Source organism: Eublepharis macularius, chromosome 2 (assembly GCF_028583425.1).
Source record: "Eublepharis macularius isolate TG4126 chromosome 2, MPM_Emac_v1.0, whole genome shotgun sequence".
NCBI lineage: Eukaryota > Metazoa > Chordata > Lepidosauria > Squamata > Eublepharidae > Eublepharis > Eublepharis macularius.
This window is the reverse complement of record NC_072791.1, coordinates 158084764-158108278: the sequence shown is the minus strand read 5'-3', so window position 1 is coordinate 158108278 and position 23515 is coordinate 158084764. Positions and strand designations below refer to the sequence as shown.

The following is a 23515-nucleotide window of genomic DNA, read 5'->3' as shown; positions in this document are numbered from 1 at the left end:
AGCAACATACACTTTAAGGTTGTCGATGATAGCACACTCACCTGGACATCTAATAACTCAGTAGAACTAACAAGTTGCTTAATAGAGTACTCTGCCATATCACAGTCTTCTCTTACCTATACTGCATTTTTCACAGTCAAACACATCACGGAAGATTCTTGACAAGTTAACATGACCATCAAAACACTTTGTATCATCTCCAGCTTCCTTCCCACAGGTTTAAAACTCCTATCTTGTATCTCTTCTACAACTAATCACCTCATTTCAACACTAACCCTATTCTATCATTTTTCTTTCAGCTGCCATCTGAAAATGTCTATTTCTTATTCAATGATCTTATGTAAATATCTTACAGATGCTCAAAATGTATCCCTCCCCCTCAACCAACTCCTTTCTTTCAATGCCTTCTACTTGTATTTAAATCTGAGCCTCTGGCTTAAGTTTTTGGTCTCAGTTTGGTATGTGTATGAAGCACTCCTTAAACTATGTTCCATTCTCAAATTAATGTATATTCTTATATACTTCAGTAGTTGATGGACTATACCAGACATCTCTGAGTCTCCCAAATTGACTACAACATAGAAGCATGTTAGTTTGGGCTTTAAAAAAACTGTTATCCTCTAAGGTGCTACAAGAATCCCATTGGTTTTTACTGCAGCAGACTATCACACTGTAATTTGACACTAACAACCCACTTCTGTCTTCTCTTCCTACTGTTTTGGAACATCCTTTAAACATCCGTACAGACTCATTTTGCCCTTACCCTTTAAGGATAAATCCCAAATCCAGTCAAACTACAAAACTTGCCACCTCTTATTTTTAATTATTTTTTTAAAAAAATAAATCATGAGGTGAATCAAAAGAACAGGGTACAAACTGCTAAATAAACCAGTAGAACCTTTAAAACTACATGGTTATCAGATATCTAAATCTGAACTGGGCCACACAGTGTAGATCAAAAATTCCACACAATCAAACCAGGGAGAGATATAGATTTTCTTACAAACCTGAGGATGCTCTAGATTGGCAGAAAAAGCAGAACTCTAAAATATTTACATACAGAAATATGGAGGATTAAAACTCCTCCAAATAATAGAAGCAACATCTAAAGCTTTAAAAATGGAATGCCCACTGAGATCTCAACAAACTACATTCTGAAATATTGATGGTTATTTGGGGGATTGCTAGGAAACCACAATTACTAGACTCTTTCAAGCCTTGGTTTATGTCAGTTAAATGCAGGGGAGAGAGCGGGGATGAACTGGAAGGCCAAATCAGCCATAGAAAAGACCCCATTCCCCTGCTGCAGGATGGAATGACCATGGCAAGACATAGGGGCAACCAATCTGCAACTTACCACGATGTGAGTTGCCCAGGTGACACCAACATGTGACTGGGGTAGTCAACATGTAATTTACCCTAGTGACTATCATGTACTGTTCATGACTCACCTGGGCCTGATGGAAGCCACCACACAACTTGTCTACATGTCTTGCCTCCACATGGCTTGCTCAATTTGGCCAGCTTGGCGGTGGCCACCACACAACTTACCCAGTCATTAGCTACCACATGACTTACGGAACTCAAATGGGCCCAGTACCAGCCATCAGTTGACTAGCCTAGCCAACTCTCTTCTGCACAACTTGTCACAACTACCATACAACTTGCACGACTTGCTTAAATCTAGCAACAGCCACCAGGTAAATTACCAGGGCAGACAAAGATAGGTTGGTGAGCAGAAAGAAGAAAAAGAATCAGGGAAAGGATAGCAACTACCAGGGCACCCAGATGTACGAAAAGAGGAAATAGGGTGGGGAATATGGGGGATTTAAATGCCCCTCACAATTCCTTCCGTATGCTAGAACCCATTTCCATCAGGTGAATCAACGGACGTGCTACATCGTCTGTTAAAAGCGCCACAAGGTTTCTTTTTGTTGCAAGAGCAACTCATCTTTAGAATAAGAGATCGTAAAACCCCATAGCATCCACAGATATCCAGCAGCTCTACAAAAAAAAAGAAGCATGCTCCTAGATGCTTTGGTATGCATCTCTCTCCACTGACGTTCACTCCACTCCCTCCTCCCGCACCTCTTACAGACACCAAAACCTCTTGATACGTGCAGACTCCATAACAGAGATGCGTCTACACGGGCCTACCTACCTGTGGAGGGGAAGGTAAGGAAGGAACGGGGGCGAGGATCCCCTCTCCCAAACGATGTCTCCAGGCCCAGGATACGAGCGAGGTCCAGGGTCCCGGTTTTCCCCTGAGACTACACGCTTACACCCAGGCAGGAGGGCCGGGGCGAGGGGACGGGAGCACAGGCCCCACCGCCCCCTCCTCCTCCTCAAGAGGAAAAAGAAGGGCAAGCAGCACGTCGACGGGTCGGGGGATCGTGAAAAAGACCCCCAGAAAGCGCGAGACTGAGGGAGGGGCCTCCTCGCTCTCCTTGCACCTCGCGCCACCCGCGGGCGGGGGGCAAGAAGAAGAGCGCGGGGCCCCTCCGCCCGGCCGGCCGTCACCTCCTCAGCCCCCCTTCACCGTCCCTTCCTTCTCAGGGTCCCCGCAGGCTCCGCCTCCCCTACGCAGGAACCCGTGACATAGTCCACAGCAGGAGCGTCGACGTCAAAGCGTATGCTGTGGACGGGGAAAAGGCGTAAAACGGAACGTCTGACCCGGAGGAAGCTTCCGGAGAGGGGAAGGAGAGGAAAGAAGCGTCCGCCGAGCTCTATGGTGCCGGCTAGATAGGCTTCGAAACGCAAAGGGGGTGGGGTGGCTGTTCACCGTAGAGACATGGGGGAGACGAATCGAACGCCTCTATTGGCCGAGGTTCTTTAAAGGGAAAGAGCGGCGGCATTCGGACTGCGGCAGTGGTTGAGGAGAACTTATAGTAATTGGTGACGCCAGCCATCCTTGCTCTTTCTATTCAAAAGAAGCCCGTCCGTCGGATTGTGAGAAAATGAATAAAAAAAAGGGGCTAATTTGCGTGGTATCTGCTGGTTCAGGCTGTTTTATAATAGCCATTAACTAGTCGTTTCTTAGGAGCAATAAAAATTGTTAATGTTAAATAAAAGCCTGGCCGTTGTCAAGGCGCAATTGCTCAAGGCTACCACCTCTCTCGCTGGCTTTTTCTGGTCCGTCCTGTCACACACTTCATCCATGTGTCTTCAGAGGCCGAGCTGCGAATGGAATCATGTGCCAAGTGCTCGAGGTCTGCTGCTTCCCTCTTCAGGCTGGTAACCAAAGAGTAGGTGGCTGCTTTTCCCTAGTATGGCTCGAATACCGAGTACTATCATCATTTGCCGTCAAGTCGCAACCATCTTATGGCAACCTAGGGCTGTGGGTTGGGAAATTCCTAGAGATTTTAAGGTGGATCCTGGGGAGGGCAGGGACCTCAGCGAGGTATAGTGTCAGAACCCACTCTCCAAAGCAGCTGTTTTCTCCTCGGGAACTGACGTCTGTTATTTGGTGATCAGCTGTAATTCTGCATTTCCAGGCCCCACCTGGAGGTTGGTAACCTTATGAGGTGACCATCGGTATTTAGGGCAAGAGAGGAGCAGAGGTGGTTTGTCATTGCTTCCCTTTGCACAACAACCCTAGTCTTTCTAGAGAAGAGTTGATGTGCCACATTGTATTTTGAGTTTAATAGCTGTATTTTATCTGTGTTTCTTTACATTTAGCCAGTCGATAAAATAACCATGTTCTGTTAGAGTTTACAGCCACTGATGTTATGACTAGTCTTGAACAGGTCTGTTGTAACATACTGGAACTGTAGCAAGAGTATTTTAAAGTGAACATTTAGAGTCATCTGATTTTTTACCCCAACAATCAACCTCCCTTTGGCATAGCACTACTTTTATGTGCAGTTGTGTGCCTCCAATGCCAAAACGGAAGAACGTTCACTACCCACACACCAGACAAAAGTATTTTGTTTTGCACCTCCTCCCTATTCCATTTTTCTCAGAGTATATGATTGTATGGGTGGTGGGTGGACAACTTCCAAGTTTTCCTGAACGAAGCTGATTGGATTCTTTCCAATCGAGTTTTAGGTCTGGATAGGAGATTGAAACAGCCTTGGTTATGAGCAGTCCACCTAGCGCTCTGCCGTTTTAATATCTGCTTATTATTGGGAAAAATCATAAAGCCTTAACTAATGTGCTTCATGCCGCAATAAGCCAACTGCCCAGCAGGGCAAAATGTTGCTGGCTCCCACCTGGGAGAGTGAAATATGAATGGGAGTACATGCCGAATGACTGGGCATTAGTTCCTGCCCTCCCAAGCTGTGGACGTGCTAGCCCTGACAAGAATGGTGCTTGAGAGTTGATCCTATCAATTCCCCTCAGACATTCTGATCTCCTTTCGTCCCATCGATTGCAACCCCAGCTAAAAGCCTATTCCTCAATCTAGGGCCATCAATTAACTCTGATAATTTTAAGTTCTTCCGGGGAACATTTAATCACAACTCTAAATGCATCACCCAACTCCAGAGAACACTTAATTAAATTTACAGTTTCTTTGTGAAGTACTGGGAGCAAGCAAGCTAACTCCATTGTACCATCCTGGCAGGCTAATCAAGGTTATTCAAGCTTTTTGTGCATCCCAAGAGACAACCTCTTAGGTCTTTGCTTCACAGGCTGAAATCACTCTCCAGCCTCAAGGCATAGTTTGCCCTTCAGGTATTCCGACTTTGCCCCAGCCAATTTGTACACGCTTACTCGGATCCAAGTGCTGTGCCCTCAGAATCCGAGAGCCTCTCTGTTCAAAAACATTGGCCGTTTGAAGCATTCTTCCTCCATGGACTACTCTACTCTGATAATCATCACTCAAAAAAATCCTGAAATCCACTCTCTCTTTCACCGCTGCTTTCCTAGGAATCCTGTGTGCTTGTAAGTTTCCCCTTTAAATAAAAATAATTTGTTTGGGAAAACACCCATCTGTCAGTTTCATTGGGGAGTGGACCCCGTAAAAAATGGTGGAGGATCTCTCTAGTTACTGCCTCTTGCAAAGGTATCTCATTTGCTAATTCCCCCAACTCACAAGGAGACCCATTCCAGTAACATGGTCACCCTGGTGGATGACATGCTCCAGGAGATGGACAGAATGAGTGTGACTGTCGGATTCTCCTGGATCTCTCAATGGCTTTCAGTACTATCAATCATGGTATCCTTTAGACCATCTTTCCATACTGGTATCGTCAGGCATTGGCTCCCAATTTGTTTCCAGACACAGTTCAGAGTTCTGTTGTTGACCTTTAAAGATAGGTTTCAGAACAGCATACCTGAAACTAATCAACCACTATGGTCATCTTCGGAGATTCTGCTTTGGGTGCCCCCACCTTTCAAAATAGGCAGGTAGTAACCTGAGCCTTTTCATTTGTGGCATCAAAACTCTAGAATTCCCTCCCCAGGGAAATTCATCAGTGCCCTTCAGTTGCCATCTTCCATCTGAAGAGTTTTTTGTTTCGTTTGGCATTCCCTCAGTGATTCCCTCCTTCCTACTAATGTTTTATTTGTTGTTTTTATCTTTGTATATATTTTAGCTCTCGTTTTAATTGTTTTAATGTTGTATTGGGGTGTCTGGTTTCACAATGTGATTTTATTATACATGTTTTAATTGGTTAGCCACTTTAGTGGCCTTTGTGAGGGCAGAAAGGCAGCATACAAATTTTGTAAAACAAAAAGACTTTTCATAAAAACAGAAAAATGAAAACCTAGAAACACAACTTGCTGCTCTTGTTTCCTTCCTTATATCGCATTAGTCTGGCTTCAGATACTAGTGGATACTGTCAAGTGTAGCACTGATAATCAATCAAACAGTCTCTGTCCTTCCCCACAAATTTTAGTTTCTTCCAGGAAAAATCTTTTTTTTTTTGCAGTCAGTTTCTTAAAAGTTTATTTCTTTAGTCACTAGTGTTAAATCAGTGATTACAGATTTAGCAAAAATGAGCTGAACAAAGAGTGCTATCCTTGTAGGGGAACAGGACATTTAAACACACATCATCTAAGAACAGCTGCTAAAAGGAAGCTTATAATAATTTCCCATGAATACAAGACTATCTTTTTATGTGGAGCCTAAATTAAAATGGTCTCGGTGTAGTTGGTTCCCATGCTATTTACAACAATTAAGTACGACCAACCTGTTTACACTACAACTGCGATTGATCCACATGTGTCTTCTGCACCTGGAACATTTCCACAAGCAGATGGGAGGGTTCACCAATTCCCCCCTCACTCAAATCCCTCTCGCTGAGTTACACCCTATGCTAGTCCTAAGGTCCCCCATCTTACAGGAGCAGCACTGCAGGGAGAACAGTGGGCTGTAGCTGGTAGTAGTAGGGAAATTCTATTCCATAGACTATACAACTCCCAGTAAGCTGGATATTAAGATTCTCTTAAGTTTTCATCCAGCCTAGAAAGATATCAATTGTGGGAAGTTTATTTCTGGTGAAGGAAGACTTAGTGAAAGAGAGTCACAGGATCCAACAGTGGAAGAACTCATAGGCTCCAACCCATTGTCTTTAGCTCTGGCATGCATGGTAATCAATACAAAATACAAAAAAGGTCAGATCATGACTACAACTTTGATGGATCTCATTCAATTCAGTGTCATGTTCATACACAGACAGTGCAATCATGTTGCAAGAAGGGGTCATAGGAAGCAATACTGACAGATTTTACAATTTTCCTTCCCTACCAAAAGTACACGGCACAAACAGACAAAAGGCTGTTTCTGTGAAGATTTCTTTGATAGAGTTCTCTCATAGCATAATTATAGAAAAATACAACTTTACAAAGATTGTAAAAATGCCTTTGAGGTATTGAAGTTCTGTAGACTGGGGTGACTTACTAACAGGAATATTCCCTTGCTAATGAGGAGCGGAGGAAAACCTCATTGCTTTATTTTACAGTTTTGACCAAGTTTTTCTAGAAAGCATCTTCCCAAGTGCTTTAGAATTCTCTCCCTCTGGAGCAGGTGGCCATCTGTTATGCTCTGTGAGAAAAAATGCAATAAAATTCAGGTTCTTTGGAAAGTGAGCCACTATTTCATTCTTATCCCAGTCCAGCTAAACAGTGTTTTCATACAAGAGAGAAAGCAAGCACTTCCTTTGAGGCAAGTCTAAACAAAGAGTCAGATGTGTTCTGCAACAGATTTTTTTCTGATGCAAAAACATTCTGTGGTCAAAGTTCTGGCTCCTTTTAACATTCCCACACTTTTCCAACCCAAGTCTAAACATTTAATAGCAATGTCCAGAATTTAGGATAGGCTCAAAGACTGGCACTATGAAGAAGATTGAAATGACTGCAGGATAGCCAGGAAAGCTGAGCAGGGCACAGAAGTTCAAGTCAAGAACTTTTGGCATTAACGGTATCAGTAAACATGAATATACATTTTCAAATTTCTCAAGAATTAACTTGCTGCAGTAAAGACTCATATGACAGCAGTGGCATCTGTCTTTTGTCTGCATCCACAATTTTTTGTTGTGTCTGCTTTGCTGTTTGTGCTGTTTGAACAAAAAGGATGTGAAGTCTGCTTCTCATGATGCATCAACACTTGCACATCACCTCATTTAGGAGGTATGAGCTCTTGCGTGACTGGCATTGATAATTTAATTGGCAACATAGCACCCATGTCTTCATTTTCATACAGTAAAATCCTAAAGTAAATTACACCCTTCTAAGGTCATTGGCTTAAATGGTGTTGTGTGGTTATTTTAACATTGTGACAGAACCTGGAGATCCAATATGGCTCAAGCGTACCATCTACAGCATCTGTGTTCCTGGCCCCCTGGGGTTTACATGAGAATAACATGGCGACCCTATGAATGAATGACTTCCAACATCCTATCATTAACAGATTTGCGCAGATCTTGCAAACTGGAGGATGTGGCTTCTTTTATTGAGTCAAGCCATCTCGTTTTAGGTCTCTCTCTTTGAAAACTCTATGATGAGACAATCCAAATTGAAAGACGATATACTATATCGGATATAGTGCTGGAAGACAGGACCCCCAGGTTGGATGGCACTCAGTTGGCTACTGGGGAAGAGCCAAGGACAAATATGAATAGAGCTATTCTTAATTATGGGACTAGATTAATGCTGAAAGGACATCCAGTTGTGGATGTGAATAGATGTAAAAAACGAATGTCCAAAGCTGTGTAACACACATAATAGGAATTTGAAATATGGGAAGTATGAAGCCAGGTAAACTAGAAATCGTAAAACAAGAAATGGAACGTTTAATCACTGCAATGTGAACTAATGTGGACCAACTCAGGACATTTTCAGTCAGAAAACCACATAGTGTTTTACTGCCTAAAAGCTACCTTTTTAAAATTCCAGCTTCTTGTCTTACCTCTCTCTTTACTAAGACATCTTGTGTATTTTCACAGCCAGTATAAAAGCATTTTTACCTGCAACTTCCCAGGAAGAAGAGTATAAGCTCTGTCCACCATCAACCTTCACAGTTTCCCCGGTTATAAAGGAGGCTCCCGGAGAGAGCAGGAAACACACCAAGGGAGATACCTTGTGAAAAATCAAGGTACTTGATTGGCATTTGGAAGTATTTACTATGAAAATGATGGAGAATCCATCCGTTTCACACATGCTAACCATAAGACTTAATATACACTCAGGCAGGGAAGTGCACCAAGTAAGTGGGGAATGAGACAAGAGCATCCTTCTGCTAAGTTCTTACTACTTCATGCCCATTCGTCAGTGCATGGGGGATGGAATATCAAGGTAACATTATACTAACTATAAGCTACTTAGCTATTCTTTTTCGGGTTTGTTTCTTAGATTCTATACCATCTTTCTTTGTCTGCATTCTCAGTTCATCTGTGCTGGTCTTTTTTGTAGAATGTATGCTAGTTAATAAAAGCCTTTTAATAAAAAGGTGTTTCAAACCCTTGCCCATATGCCTAGCTGCTCAGATACGCTTATACACACTTAAGCACATACATCTTTCAGGCAACTCAAGACACTGGGAAGATTTGAGGGGTGCAGAGGATTAGGGATACCTTGAGGGAAGGCAGGTTCTACCAGGGACTCCAAAACTAAGAAGGAGATTTGGGGAGGAATAGGTTTCCCAAAAGGTTTTGGGATTTCTGACAAGGACATACCAATGGGCAATTGAGCTGTCTAGGCAGCTTGCTATCTTAGAGCAAATGACAGAGGGCGAGAGAGTAAGGGACCACAGGGCAATTGTTATAAGTACCACCATCACCCACAGCACAGCTACATCCCCTGTAACCCCCTCCCACCTTTACATGCAGCTGGGATTTATATTTTGAGATAGCCTGGTGATAGTGGGTTAGATCCAGCACAAAATTTCCACTTCAGCTAGAGCTCTTGAGCAAGCAGAAATACAAGAAAAAAACGGTGGTAACCGCTTGAGCTAAGTCACTGTATCCCCTACTTGTGTTTCTGCTTGAGTAATATCTTGTGCAACCAATTTCTGGGCACTATTATATATAGGGAGGAAAGTACTGGACGTTGTACAAGTTATGCAAGCAGAACTGTGCTAAGTCCACTAATGTTTCCGCTTGTGCTTCACTGGATCCAAGCCAATGTAATTGTGAGCGGGGAGTCAATCTCCTGGAAAGCCCACCTGCATGATAAGTACTACATATATGTTGAGATATTATACCTCTTCAGGAACTCCTAGTCTTTTTGCAGGAATCTTTGAAATGTAGTTCTTAAACAACGTTTCACCATTTTCTTTGTAGTGTGCAACAGCTGTTTCTGAAAAGATTACTCCCTGCATTGAAAGGCAAAGCTCCATTATTATCTTACACAGCAAAAGAAACCCTCCACATTTTTTCAGAAACTGATGATCTGTATATTCTGGATAGCAGATTCTTGCCAGTGCAATCCTAAACATAGTTACACTCTTCTAATCCCATGGACTTCCCTATTGAAAAAAAACAACATTCCAGCTATTAGACACAAGCATTTTTACTCAAAATCCCAGCGTTCTTTAATTTGCTTATTATTAGTAGAACCATGAATATGCTATAGTTACACACAGAGAATTTATAATGGGTTCAGTGCCCATTCTAAGTATCTCCACATTCATTTAAAAAAGACATTTCTATACTTTTTGGCTTCCAAGTATGCAGGCCTCTTTTATGAAATCTCAAAAAGTGGGGAGGAGGAAGTGATAACAGAGAACAATTTAGCTTCTTGCCTCTCCACTTAATTAGAAGTTAAATGAGCACTTGTAAGAAAATATTCTCACTTTGCATAATTTATAAAAGGTTATGGAATTTAGGTTTCCCTAATGCAGAATCAAAGTCTGTTAAAGATCTGGACTTTTTGCATCTACAAATACGCTGATAAATCCACTCCAATGAAACAATCATTTTATTTTAACTTTAAATTCTTCTCCTTTTTATGTGCCATCAAGTCACAGCCAACTTACAGCAACCCCACAGGGTTTTCAAGACAACAGACATTCCAAGGTGGTTTGCCATTGCCTGCCTCTGCCTAGCAACCTTGGCCTTCCTTGGTGGTCTCCCATCCAATCGGGGCCAACGCTGCTTAGCTTCTGAGATCTAACGAGATCAGGCTACCTGGACCATCCAAGTCAGGACTTCTTTCTCCTAAGCTTTATTTATATTTAAAATAATTTATAGCAGATCTGTGTGTGTGTGTGTGTGTTACGTGATGTCAAGTCACCTCGAATCTATGGTGTTCCCATGAATGAAAGACCTCCAAAATGTCTTATCATTAAGAGACTTGCTCAGATCTTGCAAACTGGAGGACATGGCTTCTTTTATGGAGTCCAGCCATCTTGCTATGGTTCTTCCTCTTTTCCTACTGCCGACTTTTCCTAGCATTATTGACTTTTCCAGAGAATCTTGTATTCTCATGACCAAAGTATGATAGCCTCAGTTTTGTTATTTTAGCTTCTAGGGAGAATTCTGGCTTGATGTGATCTAGAATCCACTTATTTGTATTTTTGGCTGTCAATGGTAATTGCAAAACTCTAGCATATTTCAAATGAATAATTAAAATAATTTATAGCAGATCTCTACATGCTTTGTGAATTTCTGCAGATTAACTTTGAAGAGGATTTGCCTGTCTGAGATCTGAGGCTCAGCCCCAGTTTTACCAGGAGGAGGAGACAGGAGGCAGTTGGGGGACAGCCACCCCAATGGGCACCCAGGACCAGAACAGACCAACAACTGAAGGGGGGAAGGAGGCATCAGAGAAGCACCCAAGCCTCAGAGAGTCAGGCGAGGAAGCCAGCTAGCCCCACCCTCTGGTGGGGGGCCAGGGGGCCAGGCAGGGAGAGTGAGGACCCCTGGGGGGGAGTAGACCTGAGGGAGGAGGTGCAGGAAGCAAGGGCAGTCAGCCAGCAACCCTACCAGTCAGGAAGAAGAGGCACAGAGCCACACCCCAGCCTGCATGCCAGCTAGAAGGCAGAAGCCTGGTCCAGGCGAAGCTGGGAGCAAAACAACCCCAGGTGGAGCTGCCTGAGGCACTCTACAGGAAAAGCTTGGCAGCCAGCCAAGAAGGCACAGGTGTGCCTGCCCCAAGCAGCCAGCTCAGTAGAGAAAGTTTAGCAGCCAGCTGAGGAGGAACAGGTGTGACTGCCCAGGGCAGCCTGCAGAGCAAACCCAGGTGCAGCTGCCTGAGTCAGCCAAGGCCGTGGCTAGAGTGCAGGAGGGGGGCATGGCTGACAGGTAGAGCAGGGAATTGGTGAAGGGATAAAAGGGAAGTCCACCCACAGGGTGTGGTGGATTGTGGAGGAGTTTAGGAGCGAGAGCATGAGAGAGCAGCAGAGAGAAGGTAGAGGAAAGAAGAGGAAGAGGAAGTCCGGAGCAGGGAAATGGCCAGCTGTCATGGAAGGCAGCTGGGACTCTGTCAGATTGAGCAGGCCTGTGAGAGGATTGAGAGGGTGTAAGGGTGACGTATACCCCCTCTTTCACAGAGCGGGAGCCCGCATAATCCCTGATGGTATCCCTGGTCCAAAGTCAGGCATGCCAGTGCCTCACAGGGTGACGCCCAAGGCAGAACCTGACAGCCCTCAAGTTCCAGACAAAGACGTCCCCAAACCCTTGACAAATTCCAATAATTAAAACCAAGTGCATGTGAAAAATATGCTTGTTTCCATCTCAGCAATCAAGCTATAGCATACAGTCACACCCTATCTACATGTTATGAAGTCCTTGGGTCATTTCCCAGTTCGTGGTGAGGCAGTTCCCCAACATATGGGGACTGATTTGGATCAAGACTATGGCTTGCACAGTTCCATTTTTCCAACCTGAAATGGCCCTTGGGCAGGGGTGTTATTTGTCCAGTTGTGGAAACCTATAACTACCCCATCAGTTCAAGTGGAGCCCCTAATAGGGGAAAAAAGCACTCTAGGATTTTTTCTGGTCAGAAAAATGGCATGGGAGAGTGGCATAGGCCTCTTCTCCTGAGGTGCCATGGACTCAGTTCAATTCAGTCCTTGCTACCTGGGAGCTGAGTTTTCAGCAGGAACTTGCAACTCACATTTGATTCAAAGTCCTTGAAGTGGACCTGGACACATCCTGAGGACTATGTAACATGTAGTTAGAGTCATATGAGTATAGCATTTAACTTCATCTCTTCAGGCCCCCAAAAACGTTTGTGCTTGTCTGGTGACATTCCATTACCTACCGGGGCAATGGAGTTAATTCTCACTCCACTCTGGGCCCATTCAATGGCAAAGCTTTTGGTTAAATTATCAACAGCAGCTCTTGCTGCACCACTGTGCCTGCGAAGAAAGAAAATCCAAATGTGGAATCACTTCCATCAACAAGGTAACTTAGGCACTTAACAGCTCTATCACTATTGGAAGCTTCATTATCATGAAGTGGGCCTATGATATCTAGCAAGTTTATCTAGGTCAAGCTCAAATAAGTCTGAACAGATTTTCATGATTAAGGAACAATCCAAACTATCTAACTTTACCAGAACAAGGTAAGCAAGGCAAGAGTATTTATCAGCCCAGAGGTTAATGTACTAGTAGTCTTATTTATGTGTAGAAGTGCTAATGTGTTTAGTGAGTGAAAGGATGACTGAAGCCCTGCAGAAGAGAACATGGTCTTTGATGTTTGATATCCAGAAGATAAGATAGGACTGGGGTTTGCCTATTCCTCCATCTAATTAGAAAGTGAACAGAATGTAAACAATAGCACCCCTTATGACTTGTCAAATTACATAAATGTTAACAAATTACAGGACTGTGGCTAAACTCTGAAGTAGCCTTTTCATTATTAGGGCTTTACCTTTAGTATTGCTGAGGCAATCTGATGGAAGCAGAATAAAATTCTGGATCCACACAGCTCTTACTTTAGCTCTATTATCGCCATAGCATTCCTGCAATGCCCATCTCGACAGTCAATATGCTTATTCAAAATCCCACATGACTGAAAGGGAATTACTCCCTAGACAGTGCCTTTAGGATTGCATTCTCCCCATCTGGTGTTTTTTTCTGAATTGGCTCCTGCTTCTCCCTTCTGCAAGCCCATTTATTAGTTATTTCCTGAACTTCACGTGCAGAAATTAAAATTTTATTTAATCTTATCTTAGTCCAATTGCACAACTGCACTAATTAAAAATACAATGCCAAAAAGTGAGCCCAGATAGCAAAGTTTTCTTCCTTTCCAATCTCAGATTGCCTGATTATTTTTTTGCTTTCATCTCCAGAAGAACGAACAATGGGTGCTGTCATTGTGGAGTCACTGCCTCTACTAGTAGCAAGACAGAAGTTTTACTGCTGCTTTTGCTACCTGCAGGGAGGTAGATGAACACTGTGCTACTTGATGTGGCACAGGCAGTTTGGACAGCTGTATGAACATAGGAAGAAGGAAGTCAGCAGGCTGGGCAACTGCCACACCAAAACTTGGGGAAATCCTAAAGAGAAATTGTAACTACAATCCCAGCATCCTCCTTTCCTGCAATCCTTAAATATGGGCAACATATTGAAAATGCAACCATGTTGCTGTAACATAAACAACAAAGAATCTTGGGGCATAATAGATTTGCATTACAATCCTAAACACAGTTGCATGTATCTAAATCCATTGTAGTTAGCAGGCTTAGATGGATGTAACTGCAAAGAATTGCACTATTCTGGTACAGTCTACAGAAGCTTATGAAACATGGAGATTTCTAAGACAATGAAAGTTTCTTTACAGCAAGAACAGCCAACTGATGTGCCATCTTCCTTCCCTTCTTTAGGAAGAAAAGTATGTACTGTCTTAATAAAAAGGCAATTTATTTACTGGGAGAGGGAGCAAAAGTGATAAACTTTTGTTGAAATGGTACACAGAGGATGAGATGGTTAAAGTTCAAATGGTAAAATGGGCAATAAATTTTAATAAAGAGATTACAATGGAGGCATGGGAACATTTATGGAAAAATACATTGAAAATATCAACATGTACCGTTTAAAAGAGAATGGATATAAGATGATGTACAGGTGGTACGTAACACCGAAAAAGTTAGCAAATGTTAATAGTCAAATGTCAAACAAATGTTGGAAATGTAAAAAATATTATATGCACAGTATTGGAAACAAGAAGAACTACCAGAAGTCGAAGACTGGATTCAAAAACTGTTGTACATGGCGGAAATGGACAAATTGACAAGAAAGTTAAGAGAACAAAATCCAAGTAAATTTTTTACAGACTGGGAGAAACTTAAAAATTATTTGGAAAAGAAATGGGATGCGAAAGGGCAATTGTGGTCTCTTGACAATTATTACGAAGTAATAACAAAGAATAGGCTAGAGCTTTACCTTTAACAATAGGGACAAATGTAATGTAGAGTAAATGATAAGAAATAAAGGGGTTATAGTGCTGTTGTGAGTCAACACAGAAAAGGGGGGAGGGGGTGGGATACATATAGCAATACAATGGGATGTTATGTTATAAGATGTTTTTTGGAATGTATGTTAACCCATCCAATAAAAACTTAAATAAATAAATAAGTAAATAAGTAAATAAATAAATAGGCAATTTAGATGAAAATGACAGGCTTACGACATTCCAGGAAACCCTTTCCACATATCTGCTACAATGTTGACAATGGCACCTCCATGATCCCGCATCCAAGCATTGTATACTGTATGGAAACAAGAAAAGGAGTATTAATTTTTATATTGCGGGATGCCGCAATGTCCCCAGAGGGTTCCTGAGGATCCCTTGACCCCCCCCCCCCTCCAAAGGCAGTATTTTGAGGGGCTCAGTGAGCTGCAGAGTGAGAGAAGAGACATTTTTGTTCCTCTTGCTGAGCTTCGCTCACAGTACTATGGCTTTAACCAATATTTTATTTTTTATAATGTATAAATAGGTGTTAATTAGGCCTGTTCACTGTGGTCCAGAGAGTCTACATAAGTAAGATTTGTTATTAGTTACCATGTTCTATGGAATAGCCAGGTAGAAAGAGGATAGGTAGCTCAAAGTAAGCCTTTAAAAGGATCTCCAAGTTCTCTGAATTCAGAGTTAAGAAGAATACTTCTAATGGTAGCAATAAAGTTAGCTTACCAATTCAGAATTGGGCCGCTAGCAGCAAAAAGTTTTGACTCAGCTACCAACATTTCCCTTTACATCCAGCCTCACCTGCTTTACAACAATAGAAGGTTCCAGTCAGGTTCGTTTCAATCACGGCATGCCACCCTTTTGAACTGATCGCTTCTGCTGGACTAGGAAACTGGCCTCCTCCATTATTTACCAAGAAATCTATCCTACCATGAAGATCCAATGTTGATTTCACCAGTGCATCTACCTACAACAATAAAAAAAAATGGCAAGTCTGAAAGTGGCAACCTTAACACTGGTCATTTGCACCTGCCAGCTTTCCTTTATAGATCTGTCCAAAGCAAAAGTGTTGATCACACATTATACTGAAGTGGTTACTTTTTGAATGATGCTTTCCCCCCTCCAGCCCCTGTATCCCACCACACAAAAGTATCAGAACTAAGTTAAAGATTTCATATCCATTGAAAAACCATGGAAAAGGAATCCTGGTGTCCAGGGTCAGCAGCCCAGCCCCCGGACTTGCTGACAGGCAGCGGCAGGGGGCAGCCGGGAGACAGCAGTTCAACCGCTCTGTCTGGCAAACAGAGCCAGAACCCGCCTACCCCAGGGGGAAGGGGCGAAAGGCCAAAGCCTCAGAAGGCTAGAGGGAGCAGGGAGAAGCCAGCTAGTCCCACCCCCCAGGGGGAAGAGAGGGGGCTAAGCAGGCTAGAGGAAAAGGGCCAAGGCAGGGGGAATAGGGACCCAGCAACAGCCCAAACAGAGCCTTCCAAGGAGGAGAAGCAGCCACTACAGCCCAGAGCCACACCTGGCTAGAGGACAGCAGCCTGGCTCAGGAGGTGCTAGGAGCCAAGCCCCTCCAGGTGGAGCTGCCACAGGCATTCTGGGGGAGGAGATTGGTAGCCCCGCCCAGCATCAAGGAGCAGGCAGCCCAGAAGCTGGCCAGGGCAGCTCCTCGCGAGCAAAGCCAGGCAGGCTCAGCAGCACTGAAGCTGGCTGGGGCAACTCCTCATGAGCAAGGCCTCAGCTGGGAATGGCTTGCATTCAACCCCACCCTGCCAGCAAGGCAAGGAAGCCAAGAAGGGATTAGTGGTAAGAGGGAAACACCTGAGGGAAGGCACAGCTGGGCCAAGTCAGGAGAGGGAACAAGCCTAGGAGGGCGGGGCGGGGAAAGGAAGCCCTATATAAGGTGGCTAGGAAGAGCTCTGAGGTGGTGGGTGTGAGTAAGGAGTGATGGTGTGGAGTGAGAGCAGAGCAGCGTGAGAGTGGAGGCTTGGAGGAGAGTTCTGGGAGGAGGAGATGATGGAGGATGCAGAGGGTAAGCAGGCCAGGTTGAGCAGGCCAGCGAGTGGACTGAGAGGGAGTCTGGGTGATGTATACCGCCCCTCCTTCCACAGAGCAGGGTCCTGCAGTATCCCTGGTGCCCCTCTGATGTCAGGGCCGGCCCAGCTGAGGCCCTGCCCGGCGGCGGCGGCAGCAAGCCCTGACATCCTGGTACTTTTGCATTAAGGTAAAAAATGCAATTTTACTGCCAAGAAATGCAGTATGCTAACTAAATTCTCATGTAAGAACTCACTAACAACTAAAACATCCCTTGAGTATTCATTGATTTCTCTGGAAAACAATTGATAAACATGCAACACTGTGAAGGCTTGAAATATTAATCTCTTCAACAGAAGGATTTCGTTATTGAACAGACAGCATCTAGTTCTGGAAGGCTCTCCTATACACACAATAAAAGAACACCCACAGTATTCCACAGAAGTATTTATTACTATTTTATTAAACATATATGCTGACTTTTTCATGTAATTAGAGTGTTCAATATCAGTTCCACCAAAACATGTTTCATCACAAAGTATCAAGCCATGAGAAGAAAACAGTAAGAGAGATTAAAAAACAAAACTCAAACAACAAGAAATACAGCATTTGCTGCATTTGATAGGGGTCACTGAGAGAGATGAAAGGAACATTGGCCTTCACGAATGTTCATTCTTAAAAACCTTGAGGAATGAACAATTTGTTCATTGCACAGCCATTCCTAGCTTAAACAAAGATTTCCTATCATCGGGAAACTGCTTTCATGTTCCTCCTAGGCCAATGAAGTCTGGCTTGGTTTTGTTTTTTACCCTTTGCACGATGTGTTCCAAACTTTTCCCATCTTGGTTGCTTTTTTTTTTAAATCAGAGGAGTAGAATCCACAATGTTGTGACAAGGAGCTAACCAGTGCCAAAGTGCTTTTGTGCCTCCATATTTGTTACATTAATACAATCCAAAATGACATGTGCCTTTTGTACAACAATGCATTCTATGAATACATTTTAATGAAAAGAACCCCTTGCAATAGCTATGCACAATAAACCTTTTATAAACTCATTTCTTCTCTATGTGCACTGATGGTTTTCTCCAGATTCTGAAAGTTACATATCTCTTGCCAAGAATATGAAATGCTAATGTCATTTTTCTAGTCATCTGGAACAAATAGTGGAAACATTCTGCTGAAGTAGCAAATACACAAACAGTAAAGGGTCTGAATGAGCACAGCAACAAGCTATGTCCTAAATTGTGTTTGCACCTGCTCAGAGCTTAATCGGTGGTCGAATTGGATCTTGATATGTGCAGCCACGGCCCCTTTAGAAGCATGTCTACAAAGGGTTTTAACAAACATGCACACACTCCAGTCTGCTCTATCAGCAGGAACTACTATAGCTCAAAGACCAGAGAACATATTGTTTCTGAAGCACATAAAGTTCATTCCTGCCCCTGTTTTCTTAAGCTATTATCAGACAAGCCACATTCTTCATCTACTAATGTACCATGTGACGTTAATGGAATCATATAAAGATAGTCCATGAACAAGTCACTTGTAAGCATATGGCAGCAGGTATGTTAACTACCTTATGCCTACTCTGAAGGCATAAGAATGCCCACTGGAAGATCTACAAACAGGTCCTTTTAAAAAACAATAGATAAATCCAGAGGAGTTAGCTATGTTAGTCTGTAGTAGCAAAATCGAAGAGTCCGGTAGCACCTTTAAGACTAACCAACTTTACTGCAGCATAAGCTTTCAAGAATCACAGTTCACTTCGTCAGATGCGCATCTGACGAAGAGAACTGTGATTCTCGAAAGCTTATGCTACAGTAAAGTTGGTTAGTCTTAAAGGTGCTACAGGAGTCTTTTCAATTTTAATACATAAATGTCGACTTCCTCTGCTCTGGGTCATAGTCCAGGGCTGTACTGCTCCATTTGGAGCTAGGTTCAACCTTGTTGGGGTGCAAGCAGCCTCAGAATGGGTATAGGAGGGGGATTTCAGTTGCACCGTGTCCCACTCTCTCCTGGCAGTCCATGTTCTCCAAGCAACTCTCAAGAGTGGTCATGCTGTTCCTCCTCAGCTTTTCCTCTGACTGCTTATAAGCTCCGCCAGGAGAGGGTCAACCTTGGGTTCCCCCAACCACCCTCCCCTGGGCATGGTATCGTGGGGATGCAGCACTGGGTCCTGCCCATTCTCTTTTCCCTGCCAGCTCTCAGTCTCACTGGCCCTCAGAGCCTGACAGGCAGCTCTCTGGCTGCCTCCACTGCATGTTTCTCAGCTTGCTCCAGCCACTGCCTCCCTCCCAACTTCTCCCTCTAATACTACCCTGACCCATTCTTGGCTCCTTACAAGCCTGGCTGGCTCCCAGCCCAATCTGTTGCTTCTGCTGCCGCCGCCGCCTCTTTTGCTCTGCAGGGTTCTCCCAATGTCCTGGGTTGTGTACTGTTTCCTGGTCCCACTTGGCTGCCTCTTGCTTGGCTGAGAAGGCTTCAATTGTACTGTCCGTCAATGACCACTAATGTGAGTGTGGCAGGTGGGCACCAGCCCCAGACAGAAAGAAACCCCCCTGCAGAAAGGCACTATCACGTATGCCAAAATTAGATGGAAAAGCTACTGCTGACTCAATGACAACTCAGGATGGTGGATCCCAGTCCCTCTAGAATATCAGCCTTCCCAACCAGCATTACTTCTGTCTTGTCTGGATTCAACTTCAGCTTATTCTCTTAGTTACCTGGAAGCAGCTTCAAAGCTGTTCAGAACCAAAACTGACACATCTGGAGGATCAGATAATGAAATATGCAAATAACACCCAATCCTAAAGCTCCAGATAATCTTATTCAGCAGCCTTACAGGTGAAAGAACAGAAACCTGTGCTACTACACAGGACGAATCCCACTCAGTTGATTCTGCTGCACTGATGGAAACTCCTTGTGTTTAGAGAAGACAAACAAAAGAGCATCCTCACACAACATGCAATTAATTTATGAGGTTCACTGCCACCAGGTGTAGCAATGGTTATCAACTTAGATAGCTTTAAAAGTATCAGACAAATTTAGGGAGGCTAGATCTGACAAAAGTTCGCATTCAGGATAGCTAAAATGACACCTCTGTGCATGGAGACAATATGCTTCTGAACACAAGACACTGAGGACAAACAAGGGAAGGCTCCTGCTTCTAAGTTTCCCAAAAGTATCTGCTGATCACTGTTGGCAGGAACTAGGAAGATGTTTAGATGAATCAAATCAACCTCATCTTACATTTTGAGGAAAACCGTGGCTTGATCAACAGGTGCTTGACAGTTTAGTACAGACCTCCATTTCCAACAACTCAATAAGCAGCAGGCATGACACCAAAGGCTCACCACCAACAGCTGTTTAGTAATCACAGGAAGCTCATCCATTCTCCACAAACTACAAAATCCAGACAAAACTCTATGTGGGGGGTTGGTAGGGGAGAGAAAGGAAATTGAGGTCATTTTCACACAAATGCAATAGCTACATACTACCTTTCGCAGGACATGATAAAGCCTAACCAAACTGACATCAGTAGATGAAGTATTTGACGTAGAAAAGCCAGGAGCAAGGAATGCTATAATATAACATCATGGTCTTCTTAACAAAGGAAATTGGCAGGCTGTGTAGTATTTGGAAACCTTCTGCCAACAAGCAGAATTATTTATGGCACTCTGGTGGGAAAGAAAGCTTTGTAATAAAGTAAGGAGGCTCCTGAGGCTTCACAATTCGCATTCAATAAGTTATTCCCTAGACTCCCTACATGAATCTCCTGCTGCAGATCACTTGAGAAGAGAGTGCAACAGAGTTCTAGAAGTCCAGCTATGAGATATAAACAAAAAGAACAGTCATAGTTTAGACAGCAGAACTAAAAGTGGTAGGAGAGTTATCATTTCTGATCAAATAAGTTTGCCATTTATTTGAAGCACTATTTAGAAAAAAACTGTGTTGCCTCTCCAGGAAGCTACCCAAGGCAGCTAACAAAATTAATTAATGAAAACAAATCTTTTAAAGATATTAGTTAAAACTAAGCATAAAAACCCAACCAAGCAAAAAAACACAGACCACTTTTGGCCTGGCACCTACTAATTATTTTTATTCTGTAAGCCATCTCAGGCAGGTTTCTGGAAGACAGAATAAAAAAGTTCTAAATATGATGAGCCTGCACAAGTTTAAACACAATTATGCAAGATGCAAAGATAATGTTTCCCAAGAGTTTGCAAATCATGCAGTTACACCCTTAGCAACTCTCTGCCAAAACAGCTAGGACAGTAAAATGTCTTTCAAGGATACAAAAAGGTTTTGAGTCAATATTTTGTTTTAAATTTTCTTTCAGAATGTTTTGGTCATAGTCTGTTCTATATATAAAACATCATTAGAACATTATATAGATATAACCACTCCACCCCAGGCCAGCATTTTCCAGCGAGTCAATATACTAGCCATCTACTATGCACAGTAAGACAGGAGTAGTTTGTTTTACCTCCTCTTCTTTGCGAATGTTGCACTGTATTGGGGTCACTCTGGCGGACTCAGGGGATAGATTTTTAGCAGCTAGCTCTTTTGCTGCAGCTGTCAATCTGTCAAGTTTGCGAGATGCAATGACTACATTGCAACCTGTCAAAACAAAAACAGATGCATATCAGATTAAATACTGGTAATAATGATTACGCATTAGACTTTTGATATGATTAAAGAGTTCTCTTGCTCAACAAGTAGCAGTATATGCTGATTGAGATAATCACTTTCCAGCTCTGGAATTTCATTTCTTTTGGCTGTTCTGGAAATCTACAAATAAAATGTTATATTTAAAAAGCATATGTAGCTTAACACTTGGCTGACAAATTGTACTTCTGCCATCTCTAAATGGAAAACACCCTTATAGCAATTGCTCAGATCAACAGTGGAATTCAGTGAAAAAGGCATGAATCTAATGCTGTGCTAACAGCGATACACTAGACCTGTGTAAAATACATAGAATCACAGCATCAAATACCTCCACGATTCCTCAATCTTCTGTGTCTTCAAGGGCTAGGCATCCTGTTCAAACCTATACAAATTCCAAAGATTTTGCTGGAAAATAACTAGAAGCAGCCTCAGTAATCATTTAAAATTCATACCAAGTAATTTGTCATTCCAAAAACTGCACAAACAACAGAGCATCCATCAGTAGTGTTTGCTATCTCTGTGCATATACTGTGTATTAATCAAAATGGGTTGTTTTACAGTATACAGCATTAAGAGACAAACATGCCACCTACTCTTTGTTTAAGACTTCACATATTTTTCATTCCAAAGGGCACACAGAATTTTCAGCAAAGAACAATTTCATTTAGTACTTTACCATCTGCTAATATTAATATGCAAGAAACAAGAACTCTGATGTGATCAGCACTGGTGAACATAATATGCCCATCTCAGATTCAAACTGCCAGATATTTTCACTATGGTTCAGCCTTCAGTTATCCATCTACAGTTGTCTATCTGCTACTATCTTTCAGAAATTGTATTGTTATATTTATTGATATTTTTATGTGGTTTTAAATTAACACATTTATGTATTTTATATATGTTGTATTCCTGTTTGCAGAGACAGTAAATTAGAAATAATAATAATATTAATAGAAGTAGTAGTAATAGTAAAAAATACTTGAGAACAGCTTAAAGTATCAGAGTTCGCAATCTGCTCTGCTGGAACTGTTATATATCAATGATTAATAAGAGACACTAATCCTCTAAATGAATAACCAGAAGGTCAGTAAGAACACAACAAAAATGCACAGTAAGTTTACTGGTAAATGCTAAATTCAATAGAATTGTAATATAGTGCTTTGTTGCATGAGGAGAGGGCATACAAAGGCAAGAGACAGATAAAGGTAAGTGGAATTACATGGCATTGCTCTCACAACACTGGTTTCAGTGAAAGCAAATGCAGGTTCTGGAAGCTGGGCACCCAAGTGAGCTGTCACCAAGAGAAGAATAAAATAAAACAAAGAAATAAAATTTCAGAGATGTGTATACAGTAGGTCTCACGTTTCTGAACCAAAATTCAATCAAAGAAATATAAAACTCCTCATTTAGAGATCAGAACTTTGTAGGCACCTGGACATCAATAGCCTGAGTTTTCAAAACTGGGCAACCAATGTCACACAAAATAATAATATTTGCTTCAGCCACGGATAACATTATAGGGTGTGTGTGTTAAGAATCCCATGCATCTTTCAATGCAGACTTTAAAATACCAAGATATATTAGCTCCAGAGTTGGGAAGAACCCTTTGTTCAACAAAAAATGGAATTTATTACACAATGTTCTTTTAACAACAGCAGTGAACATGGATTCTTTTAACAACAGCAGTGAGGGTGAACATGGATTCGTTTTCCTTTTTTGAAATAAAGATATTGGGAACATTTGTATGTATCTGAAACAGGACACTAACTTCAATACTCAAACCTTTATTCACCCTTCCAATACTAGCAATATTATCACACCTTTGGAGTGATCCAAGAGAAGTTTGCTTAAAGTACAATCCTCAAATGTAAAGTGTTTACCAATTAGGACATATTTTACCAAAGCTTCCAAAGTGTGAATTTTTTGACCAAACAGCTGCCACATGACTATTTATTTTTTAGATTTTTAGACTGCCTCTCCCTTAAAACAAGGCCCAAAGCAGTTTACAACA

At 42.4% G+C, this 23515-nt stretch overlaps 2 protein-coding genes across 2 annotated transcripts in view; both read right to left on the bottom strand.

Moving 5' to 3' along the window:
- MAP3K2 (mitogen-activated protein kinase kinase kinase 2) overlaps positions 1-2597 on the bottom strand; it is a 50887-nt gene extending 48290 nt beyond the window's left edge. The window contains exon 1 of the mRNA XM_054970385.1: positions 2162-2597. The gene's annotated coding sequence lies outside the window, so the exon portion shown is untranslated. The remainder of the gene's footprint in view (positions 1-2161) is intronic.
- A 3276-nt stretch (positions 2598-5873) lies between these two features.
- PECR (peroxisomal trans-2-enoyl-CoA reductase) overlaps positions 5874-23515 on the bottom strand; it is a 21262-nt gene continuing 3620 nt past the window's right edge. The window contains exons 3-9 of the mRNA XM_054970092.1: positions 21317-21450; positions 15594-15759; positions 15015-15096; positions 12646-12742; positions 9644-9754; positions 8409-8520; positions 5874-6988 (exon numbers count right to left, since the gene is read on the bottom strand). Coding sequence (XP_054826067.1) covers positions 6900-6988; positions 8409-8520; positions 9644-9754; positions 12646-12742; positions 15015-15096; positions 15594-15759; positions 21317-21450 — 791 coding nt within the window. The 3' untranslated portion in view covers positions 5874-6899. The remainder of the gene's footprint in view (positions 6989-8408; positions 8521-9643; positions 9755-12645; positions 12743-15014; positions 15097-15593; positions 15760-21316; positions 21451-23515) is intronic.